A 27,739-nucleotide genomic window follows, 5' to 3' on the forward strand; every position below is an offset into this window, starting at 1 on the left:
TAGCGGCGCCGGGGCCGCCTCTCATTGTCAGCGCCCGGACCCGCCGCTCCAGCTCAGCCCCGCGGGCTGCGGCCGCCCCACTCCGAGCCGCGGCTGCTCCAGCCCGGCCCGTCCCGGCGGCCGCCAGCGGAGGCCCCGACGTGGAGCAGGTAAACGGGGGAGACCGGTGGGGTCGGGGATGGGGCGGGTTGGGGCGAGAAGCGCGGACGGGCGGCGCATGGTGCCGCGGTCCCGGCCCGTTGGAGCCCCGCGCTGCGGGGTGGGGAGGAATTCGAGGCATCCGCTTTGTCCGCGCTGCCAACACGGCGCCCAGCGGGGCCGGGAACCGCGGCGTGGCGGCGGGGGAACCACGAGGGGCGAGACCGGGCCGGGCCGAACCGAACCGCCGGGCCGGGACCTCCGAGCTTCCACCAGCGGCCGCTTCGCCACGGCCGAGACGGAGCGGCCCCGGCGGCGCCTTCGTCCCTTGGCCGCCCTCCGTTCCCAGCCCGGCGCTGCTCGTCCCGCTGTCCCGGAGCCGTTCGGAGGTTCCCGCACTCTTTGAGATTCCTGCGAAGCGAACCTCCGGCTTTATTTATTTATTTGCCTCTCTTTATTTCCGGCAAGTCCTCATACTTCCTTTCCCGTCAATTGTTGGGGTTGCTGCGTTCCGAAACTCGCCCTCCTTTATTGTGTCGTTGAACAACGTTCTCTTCGGCTCTTACTTCGCTCCATGCGAGCTTTCCCTCTGCCTTTGTTAAGCAGCGCTGCCCCTTCCTCCCCTCGTTGCATTAGAGAAGTCTGCTCTTTTCGCCAGGCGCATTAAACCCCGCACGTGGCCGTGCCGCAGTGCCGCTGTGTCGGGCGGTGGCCGCTCTCTCGTTGCATTTCGTTTTCTAACTCATTTAAAGCCTTAAAGCCGCTCTGCCCCGCGTTCAGGTGACCGTCCCGACTCCTCGGCGTGTCCTGACGAGGCGCACTTGGCTCGGGTGTTAATGGGTGTGTGAGCGCTGTGAACTAATGGCTAAAATCACCGGGGATGATACTCGTCATGGCAGCGCGGTGTGGGGGTTTTTCTTGCTCCTGGAGCACCCAGGAGGGGCCTGGGCAGCATCCCAGCCCCGCACTGCTGGGAATAGGGGAAATAAGGTCAAAGGAGAAGTGATTTTACCTCCCTGGAGTTGTATCAGGCATTTGGGACTTGGAAGGAGCACAGTTCTGTGCCTGTTGGCAAACACATGTTTCTACCCACAAACAGAATAGTAACAGATCAGGGATAGTATTCCTCTGTGTGTGTGTGAGCCCAAAGCCACCAGCCTTCCCTGTGTTGGGCGGTTGATGAAGCCCATGGTTCGGTTTGCAGCATGGATTCCCCTCTTGTGTTGGAGCTGCTGTGTGACGATGGCTTTGTGCTCCCCGGGTCCTGTACTCATACAGCAGAACCCAATGCAGAGCTGGGAGAGCTCCCGGAGGGCTAAATGAGGGCAAGGGGATGTGGAAGGAAGTCCTCTGTAACCACGCTTGGCTCTGAGTGTCTATTCAGCCTCAGCTTTCTCATCATCCTATAAGCATTAAGACTTCCTCGCTTCATTTCGGGTCAGCCAGGCTGGTTTGTGCTTCACCAGCCCTGTGCTCCAAGGAGAGGTGACCGGATTTATCCCTTTAACACGGGCTGGGACATGTCAGCAAAAAAGGGCTCTTGTTCTAAAATGAGTATCTGTGACTGGAGATGGGAATATTGAAATGATAGTAATAAATCCAACAGTCTTGCAGCCAAGGCTGAGTTGGTTTGTTCTTCCCCAGGGGTGATGGTGTGATGTTAACCTGGTGCTGTGGTTGTGTCCATCTCTGTCCCACTGGTGGCAGTGGGCAGTGAGAAAACCAATGTGATGCAGTGTAACAGAGCCACATCACGGCATGGGATGGTTTGGGTGTCAGTGTGAAGCTGGAGGGAAGCAAATCATCTTGTCTAGGAGGCTTTTTGTTTCAGGAGATTGATGGTGAGTTGTAGCTGTGTGTGTTCTGAGATGGCTGAGCTCAATGTGTGCCATTGGATTTTAGCCACCAAAATGAATTGATTTAGGCCTGGCTTTCCCTCTGTCTCTGCCTCTATGGGTTTTGGTGGTGATGCTGCCCTGCAGGGCACTTATCTGCTGAGATTAGGGGTTGGAAGGGCAGTTCAGCCCTCTGTTCTTTAACCCTCAGCAGGGTGGAGTGCTATACACAGGTGCAACAAACAGCCCTGCCTGGGCACCGTGCACAGCAGCACACACACACTGTGCACGAGCAGTTCCTATTTCCTCCTTGGTAAAGCAGGGCTGGTGTTATGTTGGTGCTGGATCACGAGGGTTTTGTTTTCTCTTTGGTCCCAACAGACCTGGCCCAATGTGCCAGAGCTTCCTTAGGTTCTATGAACCTCAATGCCATTTCTTCTCAATGCCGTATCATTGCGGTCCGATCTGCTGTGCTGAATTTGGGTCAGCAGAACCCACTGGTACTCCAGGTGAGAGGGGCAGCTGCTCACATATGTTGAGCTCTGTGTGAGCTGCAGGCTGCCCTGCTGCTCCTTTGCTCCCTCCCATCACAAAGGGGACAGTGCAGGCTGCATCCATCCTGCTGTATGTTTTGCTGATGTCAGCACCGTTCTGTATTCACATTTCTAATTGATTTTTAAGTGGTAAAGGAAGTCATAGTTTGACCTCCCATACAACCCAGGCTGCTGTAGGATCCAAACCTCACCTGGTTTCAGATTAAATCACTAACTTGAGCTGCTTCTGAGGTTTGCAGTTTTAATTTGTGACCTTTGTGGTTCTGTGAGGGGCAGATGGTGAATGTGGTGGTGATTGAAAACCCACATTTGTGGTCGCCAGTTCAGAAGTGGGACAGCTCTCACTCAGACACCTGCAGAAACCTTTAGGGGCTGGGACCAGATGCATCCTTTGGTGCACGCTGCCAAAAGCAGAGCAGAAGGAGGAGGATGTGAGCACCGAGGCTTTCTTAGCCCTGGGTAAGAGCGAGCTTTGCTGGTTAATATTACAGACCCTGGAGCCTGAGGCTCGTGTGTCAGCCTGCATGATAGGAGAGGAAGGAGTCTGATGCTGGAGGAGGCGATGCAAGAGGGCTGACCTGTGTCACAGCAGCACTCCCAGCTCTGGGCATGCAGACAGCACAGAGCGGGTCAGCTCATCACTCATGGCTCTGTCCTAAGCTGAAAATGAGCCTTTCTACACAACCAGTTACAATGAACACAAGCTCAAGGAACTCTTCAATGGAAACCCATTTGTGGATAGTGATAGGACCAGGGGGAATGGTTTTAAACTGAGACAGGGGAGGTTTAGGTTGGATCTTAGGAGGAAGTTTTTCCCCCAGAGGGTGGTGACGCACTGTTCACAGGTTGCCCAAGGAGGATGTGGATGCCCCATCCCTGCAGGCATTCAAGGCCAGGCTGGATGTGGCTCTGGGCAGCCTGGGCTGCTGGTTGGTGACCCTGCACACAGCAGGGGATTGGAACTGGATGATCACTGTCATCCTTTTCAACCCAGGCCTTTCTATGCTTGTCTTTACCTTGAATGTTATACTTACCATGTTTCCCCCTGACAGTGCACAGTACGCCTGCAGGAAGGTGAAGCAGCTGAAGGTGGTGCAGGGAGGGTTCCTGGTGTGATGCTTGCTGGCGTCAGCTCTGCATGCAGCACCGCACAGCTGGGAACGGCGGATCTTGCTGCAGTGCTGCAACCTCCCGTGCTGCAGCAGCAGCTGTCAGGCTTTGTTTTCACCTCCATTCTCAACATTTCTTTTCTGTAGAATGCTTTTCTATGTGTTGCCTGGGCTATAAGCTGCAGCGCTGGCTTGTGGCTGCCCTGTTGGGTGACTTTGAGAATCACAGGCTGTGTTTCAAGGGCTGGAAGGAGGCTGCAGGAACTCCATGCTTATGCCATCATCTGATCTCACTGCAGTGCCTTTGAGATAGATGCCTGTGCCTCACGTGGCTGCGCAGAGGGTTACCTTAAAGGAAAAAATCTGACGAAACCGCTTCAAGAACTTGTTGCTACACGTGATATCGTGGTGGAATTTACCGGAATAGAAAGGAGAATCCTGACCTGGGATCTGGAAAGGAGTCGAAAAAGCATTAATTCCTCAGGTAGTGTGAATCAGTTGGAAATATGGCTGTTGTTACTGAGGAACAATGATTCCTGTGTGCTGATAAGTCCCTCTTAGTGCTGCATTGGGCTGAGAATTTGAACTGGGTTCAAATCCTTATGAAGCTTCTCACTTCACTGCTGGTGTAACATCATGTGTAGGCACTGTTTGGCTTTGTTTTATTGTTGTTGCATGTGTTTAGTGGCTTGAAATGAAAGTATCCTGTATAATGTGGCTGTGTGTTGAAGTTTCTCTGAGATTTGGTTATAGAGTGTGGTGTAAAGGATCTGCACAAGCTCTTGAATTCTCTTGAAGTTGCCTTTATTTAGATTGTTTTGTTTGGGGTTTTATTTTTGCATTATGCAGAGTATAGCAATGGTTTGAAATAGAGCTTCTTGCTCCCTGTAACAAATTGCCACCGATCCACTGTGTAGGGGAGGGTGAGTGCAGAATGACTGTCAGCAATGCGAGAGCTCTGAAGCTGTGAGTTGGTGAAGGTGACCGAGAGCAATGCTGCAGCCTGCTTTGGGGGGGGGGATTTGGAGAGGGGATTTGGGGGCTGGGTCCTCATGTGCTGCAGAACTCAGGCAGTAAAAGTGAGCTCCTGGCAGCCAGGAGTGAAAGGTGGGTGTGAGACTGGCACGGGCGCAGTCAGACAGCAATTGCTGGGGGCAGAAAAACAGTCACCTCCTGTTGTCTGCCGTGGCTGTTGTGCAGTTCTGGGAAGGGAAGGGGGTGGTATTGGGGGGTGGGGGAAGGTCCTGCACTCTGCCCATCCCTCCTGGGGCTGTGAGCCCCCTCCTGCAGCTCTCTGCAGCAGGAACTGCCTCCTCATCCCCCACCAGTGGATCAGCACTGCTCACCTCTCAGTTTTGATAGAAGCACTCTTTGGAGCTGGACTAGGTGATGTGGGGCTTGGGGTGAAGTTCACCACCTTACTAGCAACCTAGATGAGACAGAAAGTGCAGATTTTTCCACTTCTTCTGTGTAGAAAGGAGCAGCTCGAGGCAGGAAGCCATGTGGTCCCATCTCAGTGCAGCCAAGGCAGTCCTTCCTTCCTGTGGAATATCCGTCCTTTAGCCCAGGCAGTGCAAAGGGAAAGAGGACACAGAAAGAGCAAAGTGGGGGTTGTGTGTGGTTGGCAGCAATGCTGGAAGGAGACCCTCTGCTCCCATCTGGGATTAGGTTTGGTTCGTCACTCTCTGCTTCTTGTGAGAAAAGCACGTGTCCTCTCTTGGCTCTGGTCTTATAGGATTGGATTCAGAGAAATTAATGCTTGGCATGAAGCCTGCCCGTTCTCTCATTAGCATCTTGTGTAATGCTTGTGGGAGCGTGAGTGCTTCGAGAGCAAAGGAATTTGTCCATCTTTTGTCCCAGGCCTCTGTTGTTTGTGGTCCATCAGATGCCAGGGGGCTTCAAAGCCATAAAGGCAGCCTGGGAGCTGCCTCTTTCTTGTCAAGAGGATGTATCGTATCCAGACTGTTTTGTTGCAAGAAACTGCAAATTTGAAACAAAGTTTTCCTATGATAACCATGAATTGATGAGCATCTTGAGCCCTTTTAGCTTTGGTTTTATGAATGTGAGGCTTACGGGAGCTGGGTGAGCTATGAAGCTAACAGAGTAACTCGGGTACCTTTCTGCGCAGAGGGATCAGAGGCCACATGTCCTCTCCTATGTTAAGGAGAATCCCAGCAGTCCCATTCCAAAGAGAAGCAGGGACCCCAGGATCCCCATTTGCCTCAAGCTGTGGGGAATGTGCTGGGTACCATCACCCCTCCAGTAGATAAATTGCTTTGGAAAAGCACCAGCATGCCTCCAAAAATGCTGCTCCATTCAGTGTGCATCTCTGCGTTCTTTTATGCTGTTTGCAGCATGGGGCAGGCAGCATCTTATTCAGATACTAATATGAATATTGAGATGAATTGGTTTAGGTCACAACAGCTACAAGTGTGCTCTCACGGAGGCATTAAAGTTCCTTCAAAAAATCCCACTGTCATCTGTTTGTAAAAGTTATTTTATTTAGTTGGTTTTCTTGTTACCTGAGGGTATTTTCAGCAGTAAATTGAATACAAAAGACTCCTGTTAGAGTCTCCCAATCTACCCAGCTGCCTTCATTGCATAAATCACATTTAAGAGAGTGACATGAGCTCCTGAATCCTTCCTTTTGTTTGACTTCACTCTTTGCCAGTGAACAGAAAAGGTGGATCATAAACCTCTGGGTGGGGGGTGAGCTCAGGGCCATCATAAGGAAGTCCTGGGTTATCAGCGTGCCCTGGGTTTGTGTTGGGTGATGGTGAAGGATTCAGAGGTTATTCCTGGTGTGTCCCAGTAAAGGCCCAGCCAGCCTTTATTGAACAGCTCTGAAACCCTTTTTGGTTTTGTTGGGTATTTTTTTTGCACCAGGTGAACCTGGCACAAATGACTTTGGGAGGAATGGCTGCTCTTTCTTTTCTCTTTTGGTTTTTCTTTTATTTTCTTTTTTTCTTTGCAGCATGTTTGAGTCACTGCCTGCAGTTGAAGATCTGCTTGGTGTTCCTGCCCCATCTTGTTACCCTGCATGCTGTGGTCCTGGTGGCATTGCCTGCTGCTTAGTATGGTCCTGATTGCATTGCCTGCAGCTTTGTGTGGTTGTAGTGGCTTTGCTTGCTGCTTTACATGGTCCTGGTGGCATTGCCTGCAGCTTTCTGTGGTCCTGGTGGCATTTCCCACTACTTTCTGTGGTCCTGGTGGTGTTGCCCACTGCTTTACGTGGTCATATTGACCTTGCTTGCTGGTTGACATAGTCCTGGTGGCATTTCCCACTGCTCTGTGTGGTCCTGGTTGCATTACCTGCAGCTTTGTGTGGTCGCAGTGGCATTGCTCACTGTTTCACACAGTTCTGGTAGCATTACCTGCTGCTTTGCATGGTCCTGGTGGAGATGAGGCTTTCTGGGCTGTGCTGCAGAGCCCTTGAGCAGGCAGGGGAGGTTTAGGAACAGCAGCCAAAATCATCTATTAAAGTGGAGCGTAGGTTTTATGGATTGCAAAAGGAGCAGCAGATAGAAGACGGTGCTGCAGAGCTCTTCTTGCTGTGCTGGTGGCTCCCTGACACAGCTGAAGGATGCTGCTGGTGCAGGGGTGCAGTGGTGTAACCTAACCCAGCCTTCATGCCACAGGAGTTTCAAATGGCTGACCGCTTCCTCCTCCTCTCTCTGTACCATTAACCCCTGATGTTCCTCCACTGGCTGAGCCGAGGAGCTCAGCTTTGTGCTGCTGAGCTGTGCAGCGCTGCCAGGTGGATGCACATGTGTGAGCTGATGCAGGCTCCCATAGGGCAGCCCTGCTGCAGGGAGGTTACAGCTCAAACCAAGTCTTAAACATTGCTTTTCTCTGGGAGTGACAGCCGCTGCACCCATTACCTAATTCATCGTCCCTGGCTTCTTCGGGATGGCCTTCCACCTGAATTATTGCTGATTACAGCCTTCCTCCAGCCTACACATTCCAGCTGCCAAAGCAGGTTGGGGCAGGAGCAGTGGTGTCTGGACATCCCAGTGCAGTACCCTAAATGGGTGAAAGCAATGAGTTCTGGGTCTGTGAGTGTTGGATTTACACCAGGTGTCAGCAGGCAGCCAGGGACTGTGTGCCCTAAAGAGGGAAACCCCCAGTGACAGCATCTTCCCGGAGACCTGAGATAGAACTTTGAATGTGTTTTGAATTCTGACAATAATGTTGAATACCCTGCTGGTGTTGAGGAGTGCTGGAGGACTGTACTGAGCTATGGGTCACTGCTGTTAGTGCTGCTTTGTGCTTCCCCTTGGCATGGCCCAATCTGCCCCATGGTGCCCAACCTGCTGGTCTACCTGGGCTGAGGGATTGTCTTGGGCTGCTCTGAAATTAATAACTGCTATTTATTTCCATGGAAACTGTCCTGTTCTCCCATTGGGAGAACACAGCACTTGGCCTTGGGGCAATATCCTGAAGCTTTCTCTTTGGTGTGCAGGAGAACCAGGGCTGCTCTGAGGGGCCATTCATCCACAGCCTGAGGCAGCAGCTTGGCATGGGATGAACAATTCTCTGTCTGTGTGCTGGCTGCTTCTTTTTTCATTCTTTTTTCTTATTCCTTCACTATTTTTTACCGATTTAAATCTGTGAAGGGTGTCTGGACTCTTATGCTGACAGCACAGCTTTAAAAGGGGTGAACATTGGGCATGTGAATGCTGTCCAAGGAGATGGGCTGTTCCAGCACAGAGCTCAGCCATAGTCCAACCTCACACTTGACAAAGGGACTGAGCTGGTCCCTTTCCCCTTACTTTCAGTGCTGGGTGCTCACTGCTGTAGTTGTTCCTGCACAGAGCAGCACTGAGCTGTATGCTGAGCCCTGTGGTTCAGCCTGCAATGCAGCACTGAGCTGCCTGCTCATTCTGGATGATGGCTGGGTAAGAAGGCACTTCTAGTGTAGCTCAGCCCTATAGCACAGACCTGAGGGTTACTGGCCTATCTCAGGGAAGAAAAAAAAGTTGACCTCTCCTGACATCTGTACAGCACTTGCCTTAATGTATATAGGGTGTATATAGTCCCTTGCCTACAGGGCAGGACTTGGCCCAGAGAGATGCTCAGCCTGGCCTTGGATCTGCTGTTCCTGTGTATCAGGGTGATGCTGTACTCTGGGCTTGCCATCCCTCTCAGCTTTGTGGCATCTCTACCTTCTCAGTCTCCGTTCAACTCTGTATCATGCTCCATTACTGAGGCTGCTGAACTGATCAATTCCACTCTGTATCATTAATGAGGCTGCTGAACTGATCACCGCAAAGGAGTTGCAGTAGGAAAATGTATGAATGGGAAGATCACTCTGTGCTCACGCTGTGTCTTAACCCAACAGCCATTACTCACCATGTCCAGAGATGTATTTTGGTCCACCCTGACTGCTCATCTCTGATAGCAGCTCTTAACAATCTCTCTGCCTGGTAAGACTGATGTCTCTCGCACTGAACCAGGGTGCAGTTTCAGAGAGCACTGGCTGTTCTTGTTTGCTCATCATCCTTTCATCCTTGTGTTTCCTTAACTTTGCTTATGAAAATCCACGTGGGACCCAGTGTCAAAGGCCTTAATGAAGCCCAGGTGCCCTACACCTACTGCTTCTTCAGCTCTCTGGTGTAACTCTTGCCAGTTTAAGTAATCTTTTAAACTTAAATGTGGTGTGGCCACACACCACATCATTTTAGAGCTGAGAAGCTCCCTTGCTCCAGATCATTTTCCTTTGGGAATGTTGAGGCAAGTTAGCAGGATTTTGTGCTGCTCTTGCAGATAAGCAGAGTCTTGTTCATTGAGGTTGGCATAAAACTGCTTAATATATAAAGAAATAAATGCAAATTAGGCTGTTAAATAACCTGTTGACAGCTTTGCTTTGAGTTGGGACATGACTGTTCCCTCCATGAAGTTGCTGCCTCCTCGTAGGGCCTCCGTGCTTCAGGCAAGTGTTGAGTCAGAGCCCTTCTGACACAGCAGATGCTGAATGACAAGGGAAGATGTGTGGAGCTCCCCATGTCCACCTTCACATTGTGTTTTCAGGTTGTTTGGCTGCATACATTGCTCTCGGGATTTCAGACAGCCAGCTTTCTGGAAGGAAAAGAGCACGTCAGCTGCGTTACCTCGTGTAACAGCTATAGGACCTGAGGATCTACCAGCAGACCTGGCTGTGGTTTCCCTCACTTTACAGCTCTCCCTGCGCTGTGGCCAGTGTGTGGGTGAGATGAGCCTGTTCTTCACACTGTGCTGTTGTGCAATGTGGGATAGAAGGCTTTTCCTTCTGGGAGAGGTCAGGAAGCAGAACACAGCTTCTGCTTTGCCCAGTACACTGAAGAGAGCAGAGACCTACCAGTAAAGGGCCACTACCCATGGCTCCCATCTGAGCCTTAAGCCTTGTTTCCCCCAGTGCCCAATGGTGGTGGGACAGATGTTCTCCTTTTGTCTTTATTAGCTGGGTTCACCTTCCCTACCTGAAGCCATTACGTTGTGGATCAGACCACAGCTGTATCTGGCTCAGTGTTTCTGCTGTGGCCAAGATCAGGGCCTTGGGGAACTGGGTGGATACAGGGCAGATCTGCAGTATGTCCCGATTGCTCTTCTTTGTGGCTCAGGCAATTACAGAGCTGGGTGTTACTCCTGTAGATCTATTAACCCTCAAGTGATGTCTCTTATACAGCTTTATCAGTCTGCCTCAAACCAATATAAACTTGGAGCACCCAGTGCCCCGTGGCAGAGTCCAACAATTATCTGCATCACAAGGAGCAGCATCTCTTCTTGTTTGTTGTGATTACAAAGGCAGTGAATACTTGATCCTTATCCCTCTTCTCCAAACCATTCATAGTTTTATAGCTCTGTCATATTCCCCCTGAATCATTGCATTTTCCAGGCTAAGTAATTCTCATCTATCAGCGAATCCCCATACTTTTAATAATCTCTGTTATATATCTTAACTAGCTGCCAGCAGAGGCTCAGGTGGGATCAGACCTGCAATAGACTATCAAACGGTGCCTCTTTGGGTGGACCAGCTGGAAAAAAAAACCTGCAAAGTGCTATTTTCCTTCTGGAGCATTGCCATTGTGTTCCAAATGCTCCTTTATGTCAGTGGTGTATGCAGAACAGCACTGAAAATTACCCAAAGGAAAGGAGCACCTCTGCTATGGAGAAGGGCTGAGGGAGCTGGGGGTGCTCAGACTGCAGATGTGAAGGCTCTGGGAGACCTTGAGGGCTTTCAGTTCTCAATGAGAGCTTACAGATAGGAGGAGAGAGACTTCTTTCCTAGTCTTTTATTGATAGGACAAGGGGAAAGGCAGCTCTGCTGTCCAACCTTATGGCTTGCCTGGGCTGCTTATAAAATATATTATATGCTCAATGCATATAGGTAACAAGATGTCTTAATTTTTTATCTTAAAACATAAAAAAGAGAGTAAAAAGAGTGATGGGATGTGTGACCTTGTAGCTGTGAAACTGATGCATCAATGCCTGGTTTGATGGCAGTGGCTGCAGCTCTCAGGGTGTTCTTGGAGATTTCTGATGCAATTTCACTCTTCCTGTGCTTCATCCTTGAAATCAGTTGTTCTCAAATGGATGCACAGAGAACAGAGTTGCAGGTGTTTCATTGTGACCCTGATGGCACGTTGCTGTCCTGGCTTCAGACACAACCTGGGGGTGACGTGGAGCTTCCTGCTGCATGGGAGCATGGCCCCGCATGCTTCCTTTATCCAGAGCTCTGCTCTTCCCCAGTGTTTGTTCTGTGCTGGGAGCTGGCAGCTCGTTGGATGGCATTTGTGTGCCAGGGGCAGCACCCACACCCGCTGGCTGCCTGCCTGTGCTTTGGTTTCTGCATAAAGCAGATGGTGCAGCAGACGCTGTAGTGCAGCACAGGCAGCAGCGATGGCACCTCCCCAAGCTGTTCCTGTGATGGGTGTAAAGGAGCTACAAAACTTCCCTTTCACTACTGACAAACTGCATTGATTTAAGCGAGGAAACCACAGTAATCCCCGTATTCAACAGAGTTTGTGTGGAAACATCTCCAGCCTCTTGGCCAGTCAAGCTCCCAGAGCTGAAAGGAGCGGGTTCTGCAGAGGTGCTGGTTTGGATGTTCTCCCAGCAGAGCTTCAGGAGAGCAGAGTATACCACGGATCAGATGATGTGTGAAGAAACACCCAACACCCTATAATTTGCATGCCGGTGGAGATCCCTCATTGCATATGTGGCTCTCAGCTACAATGCTAAGAATGTGGAGGTTAAAGTTGCCTGTGTCTAATGAGCACAGTGATGCAGTGTAGTCAGTGTTGATCTTGTTTGGTGTATGGTCCCAGCTCTGTAAATGCTGCTGGGTGATAAACTGCTTGGGTTGATGCCTTGGGGTGCTGTAGCCTGTATGTGTTATGGCATTTCTCAGTGTTAATCCTGACTGTGGGGCAAGACTGACCTTATCTAACCTGGATAGCTGTTCAGAATGGGACAAAAAGGAGCCTGAGAAGACAGCAAGAGATCTACTGGTTCAGAGCATCCAAAGGCAGCACTGAGCTGGGGCCGCGTTCCCCGTGCAGAGTGCTGCACTGCCAGGTCTGTGAAGTGCTGGAGAGGTGCCCACATGGTGTTTGTGAAATGAGATGTGACAGTAAGGTCTGTTTCTGAGGACAAGTAGCAGCATGGGGCACTGAGTCCAAGAGGAAAAGAATCTTCCTCCAGTGCACCATGGGGTGTTTTGCTCTGAGCTGTGAGGAAGGCAGCTTGGCCTGCGGTGTGACACGATCCCCCCCTGCCCATAAAGAAAAGAATTGTTGCTAAATTGAAATATAAGGGCATTGTGGAGCTTCTTGAAAGAGGGAGCTTACCTGCTTCATGTGCAAGGCGTCTTTTGATACCTGGCAGTGAGAGGCTTTGCAAGAGCACTGCACAGCTGGGTTTGGTGCTCGTGTAGGAACAGCATTATGGAAGGTGCTTTGCTCAGCTCTGCTTGCAGTGAGCTTTGACTCATGGATGTCGTGGGGATTTAGAAGGAGAGCAAAAGCAGAGCTGCAGCTGTGCAGAGAAGAGCAGTTCCCTGCTGGGCATGGGGAAGCAGCAGGGACTGTGCTCTGAGCACCTCCAGATGTTGAGCAGCTGAGGGGGCTGCAATGCTCTGCTCCTTGCAGGCTGCCAGCTCTGCTCCTGGGGCAGGGGAAGTCATTTTGCATTGTGAGGAGTGCAGCAGGAGATGGGATTGGAGTGCAGCAGCCCTGTGACAGTGACGCAGCAGATCCTCCCTGCAGCCGCAGTGCTGCAGTCCCCACCACTTGCTGTAGATGCTGTTCGGGGTTTTTGTTTTATTCTCCTTGAACGCTGTGGTTATTTTTGGCCGCTGTCTCATCATTTCACATGTCTAGCATTGCATTAGTCAATGTGAAACCGTTTCCAGATTGTTTCTCTTGTTGTGGCTTTGAGAATTCCCTCTTCCAACAGATGCACATCCTTCCACTGGGCACCCAGTGGGTGCCCCACAATGCAGACATCCCTACAGGTCACTTGACGTTCTTCCTTTGTGTTCAATGAGGCCCAGGGTGCCCCATTACACACTGTGTGAGCAAACACATCATCTGCTGCTTTCCAGCACAGTGCTGGATGCTTGTGGCTGGCGTGCAGGAGCAGTGACACATCGCAGTCCTGGTGGGCTCTGACTAGTTCTTGTTTAGTCTGTCTTTTATTTTATATTGGTTTTTCTTATGGAGTGGTTTTTTTCCTCCTGTTCTCACGTCTACATGTTGTGCTGTGGGGTCAGGAATGAGACGCTGGAAGAAGCTCATAAAAGGCAAAATCAAATTAAGACAGGCTTTCCTTCCGTCTTTAGCTGGCTCTGGCCACAGTATCCTTATCTGCTGCAGCTGGTGACACCCATGTCCCTTTTCTATATAAGTGGCAGTGATGTTTTGCTTCACAAATGAGACATGACACACTGCGCTCCTCCCAGCCTGTCCCACCCTGGGGCAGGGAGCATAAATCCCACCACTGCTCTGATCACATTGAGTGATGATACAGACACCAATCAGGAGCGTTACCACGTCCGAACGTGACACGTTAGAATGAAGTTAGGTTTGAAGTAAGTTAGGTTCATGGTTATGTGAGGTGTTAGGTGAGGAGCACGTCATGTTCACGCTCCCTTGCATACATATGCAGCACCAGAAACCCTTGAGTTAAAGCTGCAGATGCTTTTGCACATAGGGCAGATTCCAGCCAACACACCTGCCCTGTGCTTTGGGTGGAAATGTGTCAGAGTGGAGCCTGATCCATTTCCCACCCCCCCGACCTGTTTGGCCATTTGATGCTGCAGATTGGAATCCCCTCACTGCCCTGTTTTGCTGATGTGTCTGTAGTGAAGTCCTTACTCCTGCAGTGACTGCAGACTGCCCAGCATTGCCTGAGGCTCCCGTTCCCCAGGTGTGCACAAACACTCCCAGCATTGTGCTCTGTGCAAAAATCCACTTCCCACGGGTGTTCTGAGTAATAGTTGAGCAGAAAATAGAGCGGGGAGGATCTGAGCTCACCCCGAGCATCTGGGGAGGAGGAGGAGGGAGGAGTACCAGGTGTGTGCTCCATCAGAAGAATGTGGACAACAACCCTGTGCTATTTCTCCCCATTAAATGGACCACATGTGAGCTGGGGAATGCAGAGCTCAGGTCTGCCAGCATGGAGTACCCCCAAGGACTCGAGCTGCAATGGGGTGAATTGTGATTCTTGGCTCCCATTATTGCTGTGCTTGAAGCTGTTGACTTTCTGTTGCCTGTGATGTGTGCTGCTCTCTGGTGACTACTGAAAGCTGCTCCAGCTTCAAGGAGAAATGAATGTAAAAATGGCTGCAGGCTGAGGCACAAGTAACTCTCTCATCTTTAGGATTGACTAAGCCTGAAATGTGGAGTATGGGATGTGCCACTGCCTCGAAGTGGTGGGTGCTGTAAGAGGTTAAGTGCCAGAGGTACTCATACAAGGTGATGGAGTCCTTTAACATGCAGTGTGTCTGCCTTGGTAGTTGTTCTGTTGCAGTTCCTGAAATGAAACACGGTTATCTCCCAGTTCTTGAAGCGCGTCAGACATGGGATGTAAATACATCACTCAGTATTGCATTCAAAATAAGACAAGTTCTATATATCTGATGAGTGGTGCCTGCTGGTCGGTCCCTGGAGCTGCAGCAGTGCATGGGCTTATTGTGTAGCAATTCTGCTGTGGCCATTTGTGTGTTAGCAGCAGCGTCTGACCTCAGTTTATCAGTGATTCATACTGCTCTGTTTAACTGAGCTGTCCTTACTGTGTTTGCCACCATCTCTAACTTTTGCTGTATCCTTTCCAGGCTGGCAGTGCTGCTGGAGGTCTCTCAAAGCAGGACCAACTTCAAACAGCCACCACAGATCACGTTTTATCTCCATTAATTCCCATCAGCCTTAGAAACTTTGAATAAACTTAGAAATGTGCATTTATTTGTACTTGTCCTCTGTTTAGGTTTAGTTTGCAGGCACTGGTGTGAGTCCAGGCGTTGTAAGCAGTTGAAGACATGGTAGAAGAGCTCTGGCAGATACAAATTTCTTTGTAGATGTTGCTTCTAGTCTTTTTCTTCCCCTTATTAAGGTAAACACATCGAGCTTCTTGGGTCATTGGTAATAAATTGCATCAGTTTTGGTGGGCTCTGGTTGTCCCAGGGCTTGGTGTGGAGCTCAGCATACCTCCCAGTGATGCAGATGTCACAACCCTTCAGGGACCCATTGCCAGTGTTTGGCCACACCAGTGGTGACAATAAATTGGTCCTTGGACAGCAGCCCTCCAGCTTATCCCCCACCTCCCAGGCTGCAATCAGCCATGGGCCTGCTGAGAGCACACTGTCACATCATCTAGGTTATTATAAAGACATTAAGCACCATCAGCTCCCGAGGGAAAGCACTAGGGATTCATTATTGAACGCTTAAATACAGCTCAGGTTCCAGGTTGCTCAAAGATGTACTTGTGTTCCAGTCTGTACCCATTGCTTCTTGTCCTGGCACTGGGCACCACAGCCTGGCCCTATAGATAAGGACCATGTCCTATGGGTGGCTCTATGTCCTTTTCATACTGCTTACTCTTGGGATGTCATCATACCAAATCAGCTAGAGACCAGATTTATGAGAATGTTTAAGCAGCAAATACGATTTTCAAGGTGTGAATGCGCCATTTAAGTTCAGGTGCAGTTGATTTAAGCTGGACTGTCTTGTAAATCTTGTTTGCTTTTTGGCTGCTTATTTGCATGTATCAGTGCCGTATCCTCCCTTTTGGATGGTACAATTCAGTACATCTTTTGACTTGTTGCTTTTCAGATTGCTTTGAGAAAGCAGGTCTTGCTCTACTGCATGCTTTGAGCACCACCACTGTGCAGTTTGATGGTGGGTTTTGCAGGTGGAGATCTATGGATTCCAAGTAATAGGTGGGCTGTAGCAGCCCTTTGTTCTTGGAGATTTCTCCACACTAAAGCCTATTAAAAGAGAAATGCAAAGTAGGGTAGAAATCATGTCAAAATGCCCTATTGATAGAGGCTGATTGTTCCAAGGATGGCATGCAAGCTTTGCTGCTTGGGACTTATTAATAATATAAAGAACTAGAAGGTCTTTGATAAAGGTGTATAGGTGTAGGGAACTGGGGCACATGATCTGAAGCCTTCTAGAAGGTGCTCTTAGAATGAAATGAATGAATGGCCTCTGAATACGCTGTTGTTTGCAGGATGTGACCAACTCTCATCTATAAACTTTGTAGTAGTGTGAGTTAAAGCCAAGAAATCTCAGCTTTTCTCTTAGGACCAAATAGGTTCATTTTCTTTGTGCTTATTTAACACATAGAGCCCATCACCAGTGTAGTTGAAGATTTGAAGGATCCTGCTGTCCCCGGGGAAGCTCACTACAATACATGTAAACCTCTGATACATCCTTGCTTTGTAAGAAAGAACAACAGAAGAGGAAGATAGATGCAGGGACCCAGAAAAGCAGAAAAATAGAAGAGCTGAAGAGGGGAGAAGTAAGGATTTGGGTAAGAAAGGAATTTAGAGGAGGAGCAGAATAGAAGATTAGAGAGGATATAGTTAAGAAAGATATGCACTAGAGGAGAATAGCAAAATAAAGGCAGAGAGGATATAGGTGAGACAGATGACAATGAGAAGACAAGAGAGAATGCTTGGAAGATAGAAGAGGAGAATGGGAGAGCGTATAGAGAAGATGGAAAAGTAGGAGTGGAGAAGAGAGGATACAGGTAAGGGAGAAAAGCAGAAGAGGAGAAAGGGAGAACAGCGGATACCGTCAGATGGAAGAGCAGAAGAGGAACAGACTAGAAGAGAAGAGAGGATACAGGTGAAACAAATGCAGAATTGGACCGAAGGAGGTCCGAGCTCTGCAGGAACCAGCTCATCGAGGAACTGAATCAGTTTAACAAAGGAACTGAGTCAGTTTAAGGGTGGCTCACCTACAGTAGCACGTCCCTTCCCAGCAATCTGTGCCCTCTTGGAGACTCCCATCAGCTCCAGGTCAACACGTAGGCACTGCTGGGAGTCCATCACCCAAGCCCATGTCCTGACAGTGGCTGCTGAGCCTGAGCTGCTTCCTGACCAGCTCCTGGCATGGCGTTAACCATTAACTCCCTGCTCCAAGGCACGCCGGGAACACTTGTTGTTTTTTAGGGCACTGTGAAATTGCTTTGTCCTTTCCTGCGACATTCCGGTGACGTTTCTTGCTGGGATCCTGCCTGGAGCTGAGCAGCCTTTCCTGTTTGCAACTGAAGGAGTCGGCCGCTCAGCAGAGCCGTGGGCCACGTGGCCTTTGTGGTCTGAGTTGTCCCTCAGCAGAAGGACTACAGGCTGTGTGCTACACACAGGAGGTGCTCGGGGTGTGTGGTGGGTGCCCGCTATGTGCTGTGGGTCCCTGTTTGCATTGCAGGCCCCTCTACCCATCAGGAAATGAATCAGCTTCGATCAAAGGCTTTGTACTGGGGCACTGCAGTCTCCTTTCCCGGCGCTGTCTCCTCCCCACATCCTGCTCTTCACCTCTTGGCACTGTGAAATAGGAAACTCCGGAGTGTTTCCTCTGCGGGGAGTTTCAGCAGAAATGCTGGAGCCACGTCCTGCTTGGAGGCAGACTGCTGAGCCAGGGTCTGAGAGCTGCAGTCACCTCCCCTTCAGACCAGAAGGCCAACAGTACCCTGGGCTGCATCGGCATAGGGGTGGCAGTGGCAGGAGGGGATTGTAATCTCAGCCATTGTGAGGCCCCATCTGGAGTATTGTGTTCAGTACAAGAGAGATATGGAGGTGCCCAAGGCCATAGAGGGGGGCCCTGGGCAGCCTGGTCTGGTAATCAACCCATGGCAGGGGTTGGGGCAGCTGTGGGGTCCCTTCTTACCCATCTGTTCTCTGGTTTGATGATTCTGTGTGCTTACCTAAGCTCTTGTACGTGCAATGCATAGTTGGGATCCATCTCAAGCCCAGGATGGCTCAGTGTTAATGCCCACAGTCAGAGGGGACTTCTTGTCCTTCCATCAGCTGTCCTGGCCCACTCACATTGTCCCCAGCTCTCACTAACCCTGCCCTGCCGGCTCTGAGCTGGGAAGAGAATTGCATTTACTGCATCACCTCTTGCCAATGTGTTGAAATTGCTGCTCTTTATCCCTGGCAACAGGGAGTAGAAAGCGTGAGTGCTTGCAGCTGCTGCCTGCTGGGTGCACGAGTGGGTGGCAGCTGAGGGCACTGACAGCTTCTGAAAGAGGAGGGAGAAACTCAGACCTTTATGACACAGCATCCTCAGGATGTGGCTGCAGCTCAGGTAATGCTGGATGCTGAGTGACGTGGGCTGCAGGAGGGGTACTGGAAGTGATGGGTACTGGAAGTGATGGGTACTGGAAGTGATGGGCAGTGCTGGCTGGCAGCAGCTGTCCCTAACTGGCACTCAGATACATGTTTAAATAAGACATAAATATTTGCAGTTAAATTATACTGTGAGAAAACATGTATTCTGAGCTCTCGTATTCACGTTAAGCATTTTGTTTCTTTCAGGTTGAGTTGCCTCTCTTCAAAGGAAGTATTACAAACCAGGAACACGCGTTAAGCACTCGGAATCAGCCAAGCTCCCATCTCAGAGGAACAGAAAATAAACATGGCAGAATTTACAGGGTATAAGGAGACCTCCAATCGGCACCTGAGGTTCAAGTTGCAGAGTCTTAGTCGCCGCCTGGATGAACTGGAGGAAGCAACGAAAAACCTCCAGAAAGCAGAGGATGAACTGCTTGAGCTCCAGGACAAAGTGATCCAGGCAGAAGGCAGCAATTCCAGCATGCTGGCTGACATCGAAGCCCTGAGGAAAAGAGTGTTAAAGATTGAAGGCAAGGATGAGGAAATTAAGAAGGCTGAAGAGCTTTGCAGGTTAATGAAAGAAAAGCTCGAAGAGGAGGAGAGCCTGACTCGAGAGCTGAAGTCGGAAATTGAGCATCTGCAGAAGAGAATGGCAGAGCTGGAGAAACTGGAGGAGGCCTTTGGCAGGAGCAAGAACGACTGCACACAGCTGTGTCTGAGCCTCAACGAAGAAAGGAATTTGACCAAAAAGATATCTACGGAGTTAGAAATGCTCCGAGTGAAAGTGAAAGAACTCGAAGCATCCGAAGAAAGGATGGATAAAACGGAGCAGAGCTTAACGGGTGAGTTAGAGAAACTGAAGTCTTTGGCACTGAGCTTTATCAGTGAGAGAAAACATTTCAACGAGAGAGAAAAGCAGAATGAGAAAATAATCCAGGAGCTCACACTGAAACTGGAGCAAAACAATAAGCTGAACAGGGCCGATCAGACCAGAAACTCATCCAACCTGCTGGAAAGGTCATCAAATAATCTCCTGGATAGAAATGATTTGAGAATTGAAGATGATTTGACTTCTGCATTGCCCTCTAAAGAAACCAGGCGGAAGGGAAGCGTAGATTACCTGAAACATGTAGAAAACGAAAGCAGGAATAAAGCGGAAAACCAAAAGAATAAAAATCAGGAAGACAACAAAGTGAAAGATCTCACCCAAGAAATCGAGAGGCTTAAAACTCAGATCAAACATTTTGAATCCTTAGAAGAAGAGCTTAAAAAAATGAGAGCCAAAAACAACGACCTGCAAGACAGTTATTTGAGCGAGCAGAATAAAAACAAACTTCTCACTGGTCAATTAGAGGAAATAAAGATGCAGATAAAGAAACAGAAAGATCTGGAAAACGGAGAGGTCGAAAATGAAGATGCAGGTTTCTCTAGCAGGGGGAAACATGACAGAGCTAAATACAGAGTTGTTGCAGCAGATTTCACAGCTGCCAAGCACAAACCAAGGGAGGTTTCGCCCCAGCAGCGCCGGGAAAGAGTGAGAAACAGAGATTTCTCCTTCAGCAATGACAGCTCTGGCCATGGTGGTAAGCAGACATCCAGCCCGAGCTTAATGAGCAGGAAAGCAGGAAAGTCATCGGGTGCAGCTGCCCTTGGAGATGCTACTGCAACAGATATGAAAAGACTGGAAGAGAAATGTTTGGTTTCCAGTTTTTCATCCGGTCAGAAGGAATCTTCCTTCACGCAGAATGAGGGGAAGAGATCCAAAGAGCAGCCCTCTGTCCTCAGCCGTTACCCCCCTGCTGCTCACGAGCAGAAATCTTGGAAAGCACCTTCCAAACCCGTTAGTGACTTGAGATCCAAGGCTGAAAAACCATCTCAGGCAACTCGCGGCAGCTGCCAAACTGGTGCAGACACACGGGATGAAAAGTCAAGTAGAGGGGAATCGGTGGCTTCATTAGCTGAGAAGCTGAAGGCAAATCAGGGTGAGGTGAGCGATGCCATGGGGGACACACAGCAAAGCAGGGGGCACTGCGCCTCTCCCAATGGCGTGGCCACTGCATACAGGTGCCACATCACAGCAGCAGAGTCGGACTCTGTTGGCTCTAAGGCAGAAGAAGCAGCAAATGCTTTGACTGCATCGCACCGACAGCCCTTGGAGGGAAGGGCTAAAAGAGCCATTGCCCCCCAGGAAAAGGAAATCACAGATGCGTCACTTGAAAGCTTGAAAGCATCACCGCTAACGAAGCGCTCGCATCGCTCCAGGAGTCAGGAGGATATTTTGCAGATCCTTAAGGAAGATGCAGAGCAGAATGCAGCAGCAGGTCACGTAAATGCTGGTTTAAAAGCAGACTCCAAAACCATCCAGAGTAGTCATGAGAAACTTAATTCGGACGAAGAAACAGGCAGGAGTAAAAAAGCAAACACTCCGTCGGAGTTTGAGCCAAGGAAGAAAACCAATTCCAAGCAGTTCTCTAATTCCAGGGGAGTTTACAGAGCATCTCTCTTTGAAAATGACAAAGGTGCTGTGCAGGATGAGGACTCCTCTAAGTGTGTGAAACCATCAGATGCCGACACTGGAGGACTGAAGTCCAGAAGGTCGTTCAGCCCAAGAGAAGCTCTGAGATCCAAAGCCATCATTAAACCTGCCATTGTGGAGAAGGACATGAAGGCCATCATGGGAGGAGCCGTCACCGAGACAGAGTCAGAAAAGCAGAAGTCTGTTTTTAAAGCGGTCACAAATAAAATGACCAGCAGTATCACCATCTTCCCTTCTGAGCCAACAGTTCCAAGGCCCAGCACGGACACGGCAGGAAAGGAAAGGCATATCACCACCAGCAACATCAGGGTTGCTCCAAATGAACCCACCCCGATAACGAACAGCCTCCCCCAACCTTTTGAGGTCTCAGTGAATAGAAATGCCCTGAAATTATCTGAGGCCGACAGAACTGGAGATGCGGTGCTGAGAAGTAGAACAGAAACAATGGTCTCCAGGAGCAGCATTGTGATCAAGAGTTCTGAGCCCTCCGAGAAGAGCACTGAGCTCCTGTTGGACACAGCCAGCTCCAGGAGCCACGGCTCTTCAGAGTCCATCTCATCTGAAACCAAACACGTCACTCTGAGAAGCTCCTGGAGGACAAGGCAAGGCTTACATTCCCTGGAGGACTCTCAAATAAAAACAGAGAAAAACTCAGCTCCCAGCCCTACAAACACATGCAGGTCTTCAGTGGATCTCTCAGAGATGGAAGGGAACAGCACACGAACAAACTCCATGGAGCAGAGCTCAGCGAGGAGCGGTGCCACCCCCAACTCCTGGAACGCCCCTGAGATGGGCTCCCGAAGGACCAAAAGTAACTTAAGTGCATCCGAACTGCTGACACGCAGGAACTACACCAGTGATCCCACCACGGCTTCCCCCTGGCACCGCACCACATTACCTGTGAGTGTCCCTGTTACGCGCTCTTCGCCGTGTGATAATTACTTAATTACCTATTTGGTCTTGCCCAGATCAAAGCAGATAGGTCCAGCAGGTGGAGGATGTGCTGTGCTTTTCAGCGTGGCTTTGCATGGCAGTCAGCTTGGAGTGGCACTCCAGATAGGGAGGTGAGACGTGAGTAGGGGTGTCCCTCAGGTAGTGCTGTGTAGGAAGGGCTGCACATGCAGAACCAGAGCCAGAACTCGGAGCCAGAAGCATTTGTATTATTTGCTTTGCGGAGTGTCTGTTGCCTGGCGTTGCAGTGTGCAGGTTGGCCTTCCAGATACATTTGGTCATTAATCCATTAGAGAACAAAGACTTGGTGGTTGGCATTCATCAGCCTCAGTGAACAACCCAAATCTGTATTGAAGGGAGCACTGGGGAATGGCATCCCCCCCTGTGCTTAAGGCAGGTGATGGAGGCTCGTGTGTACAGCCCTGTTTCTATCCCACCTGTAGGAGTGAGGTTCCAGGTGATATCTCCTCCCTGGCCATAGATCCTCATGTGCCACAGGCTTGTTGGACTTCTCTTCCATGAGTCCAGGCAGATCTCCTTTAGCATGACAGCCCTAGTCTTCCCACTGGCCAGGAGTGGCAAACCACAAACTTGCCTTGCAGCTCAAGAGGTCCCTCCTTTCCCTCCTTGCGATTCTGCTGCTTCACTGAATTTCATCCTTCATTTTTTTATTGCTAACATAAATAAGCAATTAAGGGAGCTGTGTAATGCAGCAGCAGCTCTGAGCAACGCTGCAAGACAGAGAAGCAGCAGTTCTTTTGGGGTCTGCTTGGGGTTAGTGCTGTAGGATCAATGCTGTAGGATCAGTGCTGGGGCTGAGGTGCAGCCAGAGCTCCAGAGAAGGCTGTGGAGATGCATCACCTCCTGCTATTATTCCCTTGGGTTCTATGTTTCAGATAATGAAGTCAGTTTTGAGTCATGGGGTGCTGGATATCAACATACTGCATGCCAACCTCAGGCTGCAGGGCACTGTGTCCCCAGCTGCACATAGCACTGCCCAGGTCTCAGCAGAGAGAGCTGATCTGTCAGTGATGGGTGCCCCTTGTGCTGAGCTTCACCCCAGCCCATTGCTGGCAGCTGGGAGAGGCATCTGTCTGCCTGCTCATCCCCGAGCTCCTCACCTGTGAAAGCCTTTGGGGGCAGAATGCACAGCTGAGCAGCCCCATGGACTGATGGTGTCAGCGGCTCCAGGGCTTGGAGCTCCTCTGTGCTGACCCAGCCCCCTCCAAAGGCAGCTGCTCCATCAGACAGGAGGTGCCCACCTGCTGGGAAGCCATCCAGGCTCATCAAGCATCGTTACAGTAGAGGATGCCTCCCTTCCTTGCTGTTCCAGGCACACAGGAGCAGGGCTGAGCTTTGTCCTCCATCCCTCACAGTGCAGTTCCCCCAAGGCCTTTTGTCCCACGTGAGTGCAGCTGTATTTCCCTGAGCAAAAGGTGAGTTCAGCATCACAGGGAGCTCCGTAGCATTGTGATGGTGACGTGATGTGCCTTACAACATGTTGGAACCTGTGTGTGACAGAGCCATCAGACGAGGTTTTCCAGCCCAGTGATGGCGATAACAGGCACTGACATCTGCTGTTCCCAGGGAGCTCACAGCAGAAGGTACAGCTGCCCCAAATGGCCCCAAGGCAGAAACTGTGGGTCCAATGGGGGTCCTGTGCCAATAAAACAGATTCAGGACCAGCTGCCCCTCACCTGTGGGCTCAGACTCACAGTTAATAAGAGATTGCTTCAGTCAACACAAGGAATTCCTGCTGCCCACATCCCCTCCTGGCTCTCCTGCCTGCAGTGCTGTGGGCCCAGCGGTTGAACCCAGCCCTGTGTGTGCTCGTGGCTGAGCAGAGGGTTCAGCAGCCAGAACTTGAGGCTGTAAATTATGGGATGGATTTAACAAGGCTCTGGGAGGTGACGTTAGATGAGGACATCCTCCATCCACCTGCCAAAGGGAACTGAAACATGACCTTGTACTGCAGGTCAGGGCTGGGGAACCCAGAGCCACAGACACTGAGTTCCAATTCTCCTGTTTCTCTTCCTGCAGGATGAAAGCAAGGAGTTTGTCTCCAGTTCCAGAAGGAAACAGTACGGCTCTTCCGAGTTCCTCTCACAGGCTGATACAGTGGGGAGAAGGGCGGTCCCCCCCTCGGAGCTGCAGGACCCCACGTCCAGCCCCAATACCCCACCAGGGCTCCAGGCAGAAGATCAGGTATGTGAGATGCAGGGAGAAATGGGAGTTCAAAGGCATGAAGCCAAACTCTGACCCGACCTCCTGTAACACAACTGGCTTGTCCATATCAGGGTGAATCTCTCTGGAGAGCAATGCTTCCCAGAGATGGAGTGCATTAATTACTAATTGCCTATAATGGGGAAGAAAGTAGTGTCTTATTCTAGAGTCATTCACCTAGAGAATAAAAAGCTCTACCCTGAGTTATTCGCAGCAGTGTGGTTTGCAACAGGCAGCGAGGGGTCGTCGTGTTGGATAACCAGGGACTCCCTTTCACTGCGTGGTCTGAAGTGACAGCAAATAAAAGCCTGGCTGAGCTCAGGTCAGTGTAACACGCTGTTATTTGTCAGCTGGTGCTCCTGCACTGCTGCAATCAGTGCTGTGCCCTGCAGACAGCCCATGGCAGGTGGGCTCCATCTCAGCAGCGCTGGCAGGGGTTGTTCATTGCACTTCCCACATCACCAGCATAGCAACAGGTGCCGAGTGTGCTTACATAAAGAAAAGGTGATGGTGAAAGCATGTGAGGGATGGGTCAGTCTGCCTTGGGCTTATTCCACTGTAAACCATGAGAGAGCCAGACTCCTCCTCCCACCATCCTCCCCCCACAGCCCCACTGCCCATAGTCCCAATGGCTGTGGGACCTGATGGTGACTGCAGTACCTGTCCCTGCAGCCCCAGGTCCTGGCAGGTTGTGATGCTGTGGGTTCACTTGCAGGGTGGTTCTTCCCGTGTTGGTCGGCCGACGTCCCGGAGATGAGCTGTGCTCCCTTCCACCAAACCAACACTGAGAGACAGGACTGTACTGAGCTCACGGGTGTCACGTCTGTTTGGAACCTCTCCAGAAGCTTCACGCAGCCAGAAAACAGTTTTCTGACACCGTTTGTGAGGTACAAGAGCTTTACCAGTGAATTTCTTCCCTCGTTGCTGAAGAGGCAGCTGCGGAGACTTTGCTCAGGGGACTCCCACTTCTCACCTCTGTACCTGCAATCCTCACCTCCTCCATAGGACACAGCCCTGTCTCCGTATGGAAACATAGACTTGTGTACCAGCCATGCTTTCAAACAGAACGAAGGTACTCCTTGGACCAGAGAGAACTCACCAGTCACCCACATAAGATGAGATGTAGGTGTACCCTGTGACTGCAGCTGGAATGGCTGCCCTATGCAGCACTCAGCCCCTCCAGGAGCCCACGAACTCCAGTGCAAACCACACCTTCCTCTGGTCACACTCACCTGCATTCCTGGCTGTAGGTGGGCGAAAAAAGTGCTCTCTGGTTGTTTGACACACTAACAGGGCAGGAGGGCAGAACAGCTTCAGGACCAGCTTTGTCCCTATCGCTGTGCATGGTCTGCTGCCAGCAGCTGAGCTCTGATGCTCAGTGATCACTGCACCAACCCCACAGCAGCAGATCTGCTCCTGGTTTGGGCCCACGCTGGGAGGCTTTTTACCCACAGCTTATGGCCATCGTGCTGCATGGCAACAACTCCACTGCTGGCTCTGAGCTGCTGAGATCCAAGGGATGCAGAAAGGAGAGCTTTTCTCCTGCTTGGAGAAGGATGTCCTTATTCCTTCCAAAAAGAGGGGAAGCAGCAGGACTGGACCCCAGACTGAGCTCCAAGATGGCTGTGGGGCAGCCCCAAACTTGCTCCCCACCACTCAGGAGCCCCACCTGGGACCTGGGTACAGGTAGTAAGTACAACCACCAACCTCAGATGGCAGCAGTGCTGGGGTCACCCCCCAGCTCCACACACCCATAAGGTGAGGGGAACCGCATGTCACACCACAGCAGCTCTATGCCCCCCTCCATCCACCCACATGGGCTGCTCCTCCCAGCAGGGCTGGAGGGGGAAAAAAGGTTATTTTTGGGGGCACGAAAAAAAACTTCTGGTTTCCTCCCAGCATTTTTAGATGTTATCCCAAATCTGTGGGGTTTTTTTTTTTTTAGGCATTTCAGTTTATTCCATTTCAAGCTGCAGCAGGATGCCCCATGAGGCAAAAAGGCTTTTAAATGAGTCCTGGGGCAGCTCTAATCAACCTAAATTAGGTTTAATTATATCACGTGCTCCCTCCCACTGCTCTGTGGGGTGGGAGGAGAAGACTGTGCAGCTGCTGGTGTAACAAACCAGCCCCAAACCCAACAGCTGAACTGAAAGCAATGGAAGCTCTGCTGTTCTATGTGCTGCATTACCTGCAATGCTGGTCCTGAAATGCTTAAAACAGGTGACGTTCCACCATCTGAGAGCACCACATTGAAGGGGAGGACGGCTCCAAGCTGCTGCTCCCCATTGCCAGCCCCACGTTTTGCAGCACAGACCCTCGGCTCCAAGCTCTGTATTCAGAGGTGCCACCCGACCTCATTGTGCCACGGTTCAGTCCGAGGAGGAGGAGAACCTAAGGATGGAGAGAGGGGCTCTGCCCCACGTCATGGCGAGTGCAATAGGAGCTGACTGTACGGCGATAGCGATGACTTCAGGAAACACGACGTGTTGTGACTCAAAATTGCACACTTTTTCTTTTCTCTTTTCTCCTGTAAAATAGTCTGATGTGTAAATATTGCCACCACTGAAGAAATATTTGTAATTTTAGCATATAAATATAACGGGCTTTTAGAGGACCCGAGGGTCCAATTCCAAAGGTGTAAATGTATTTGCTGCGCCAGCAAAGGAGCCACTGCAGCATCCCCACTGCGCTCTGATGGAGACCCATCCCACACAGCCAGCAGCTCTGCAGGAGAGCAGAGGGGGTGCAGCTCTGCTCCCGGTGCTGTGGATGGAGTGAGGATCACACAGCATTGCAGAGCAGCCCTCAGCTCCGTCCCCTGGCACAGCATGGGATCCCAACCCAGGGCCACCTCTGCTGGCAGCGAAGGCATTTCTTTGCTGCTGCAGCTGATGGAAAGGACCCAGGTGGGGGGGACGGCGCTCGGGGCTGCATGGAATGTATTTTTAAAGAGGAAAAAAAAGTATATATATATATATATAAATATTATAATAATAATAATCTATTTTTTTGTATTTGCAGACATAGGTTTGGGCTGGGGCGGCTTAGTTAGAGGGCAATAAGGCAATAAACATTTTCATAACCACAGAGCCAAGGGAGCAGCTCTCCCCCCTGCTCAGCTCCCCCCTCCCAGTGCTCGCAGTCTGCATGCCATGTTGTAACCACACTGTTCTGCATGTCTCTCCTGACTCGAACGCTGTCAGCTCTACAGTATATAACCAATAAAACTCTTCTCTTTTTACCTGTTTGTGGTGTGTTACGTACAGCGCCCTGCAATGGGGCAGTCTTGTTCTGTGCAGGTGAACACAAAGACCCCAGGCAAAATAGATGCACCTGACAAACCTCAGATACACAGAGGGCCAAAGAGCAGCACACACCTTCCTGCTCACTTACCCATCCAAAAAGCACAACCAAGTGAGTGCATGAGTTCATTCAGCACCCAGAGCAATGCTGTGTATCCAGCCCTTCACCCTACAGAAGGCCCCGGAGCTGGATGGATCCATGGGGATCAATGAGTCCAAGCCCTGATCCCACACCTGAGTCCAGCAATGCACCTCAGGGCACGGCCCACACTGAAC

General features: G+C 50.6%; 1 protein-coding gene across 3 annotated transcripts; it reads left to right on the forward strand.

The window, feature by feature from the left end:
• LUZP1 (leucine zipper protein 1) lies at positions 1-27,402 on the forward strand. 3 transcript variants are annotated; one of them, XM_015883409.2, is made up of 4 exons: positions 1-149; positions 18,656-21,887; positions 23,979-24,143; positions 24,877-27,402. In XM_015883409.2, exons 2-4 carry the CDS (start codon positions 18,756-18,758, stop codon positions 24,916-24,918), a joined length of 3,339 nt encoding a protein of 1,112 aa, XP_015738895.1. In that variant the 5' UTR covers positions 1-149; positions 18,656-18,755; the 3' UTR covers positions 24,919-27,402. The 3 variants fall into 3 exon arrangements, with proteins under 3 accessions (XP_015738895.1, XP_015738897.1, XP_015738896.1); XM_015883411.2 differs by having other exon boundaries at positions 24,880-27,402; XM_015883410.2 differs by lacking the exon at positions 1-149 and adding an exon at positions 3,668-4,120.
• The last annotated feature ends 337 nt before the right edge of the window (positions 27,403-27,739 follow it).

This window comes from Coturnix japonica, chromosome 23, assembly GCF_001577835.2.
Source record: "Coturnix japonica isolate 7356 chromosome 23, Coturnix japonica 2.1, whole genome shotgun sequence".
Classification (NCBI taxonomy): Eukaryota; Metazoa; Chordata; class Aves; order Galliformes; family Phasianidae; genus Coturnix; species Coturnix japonica.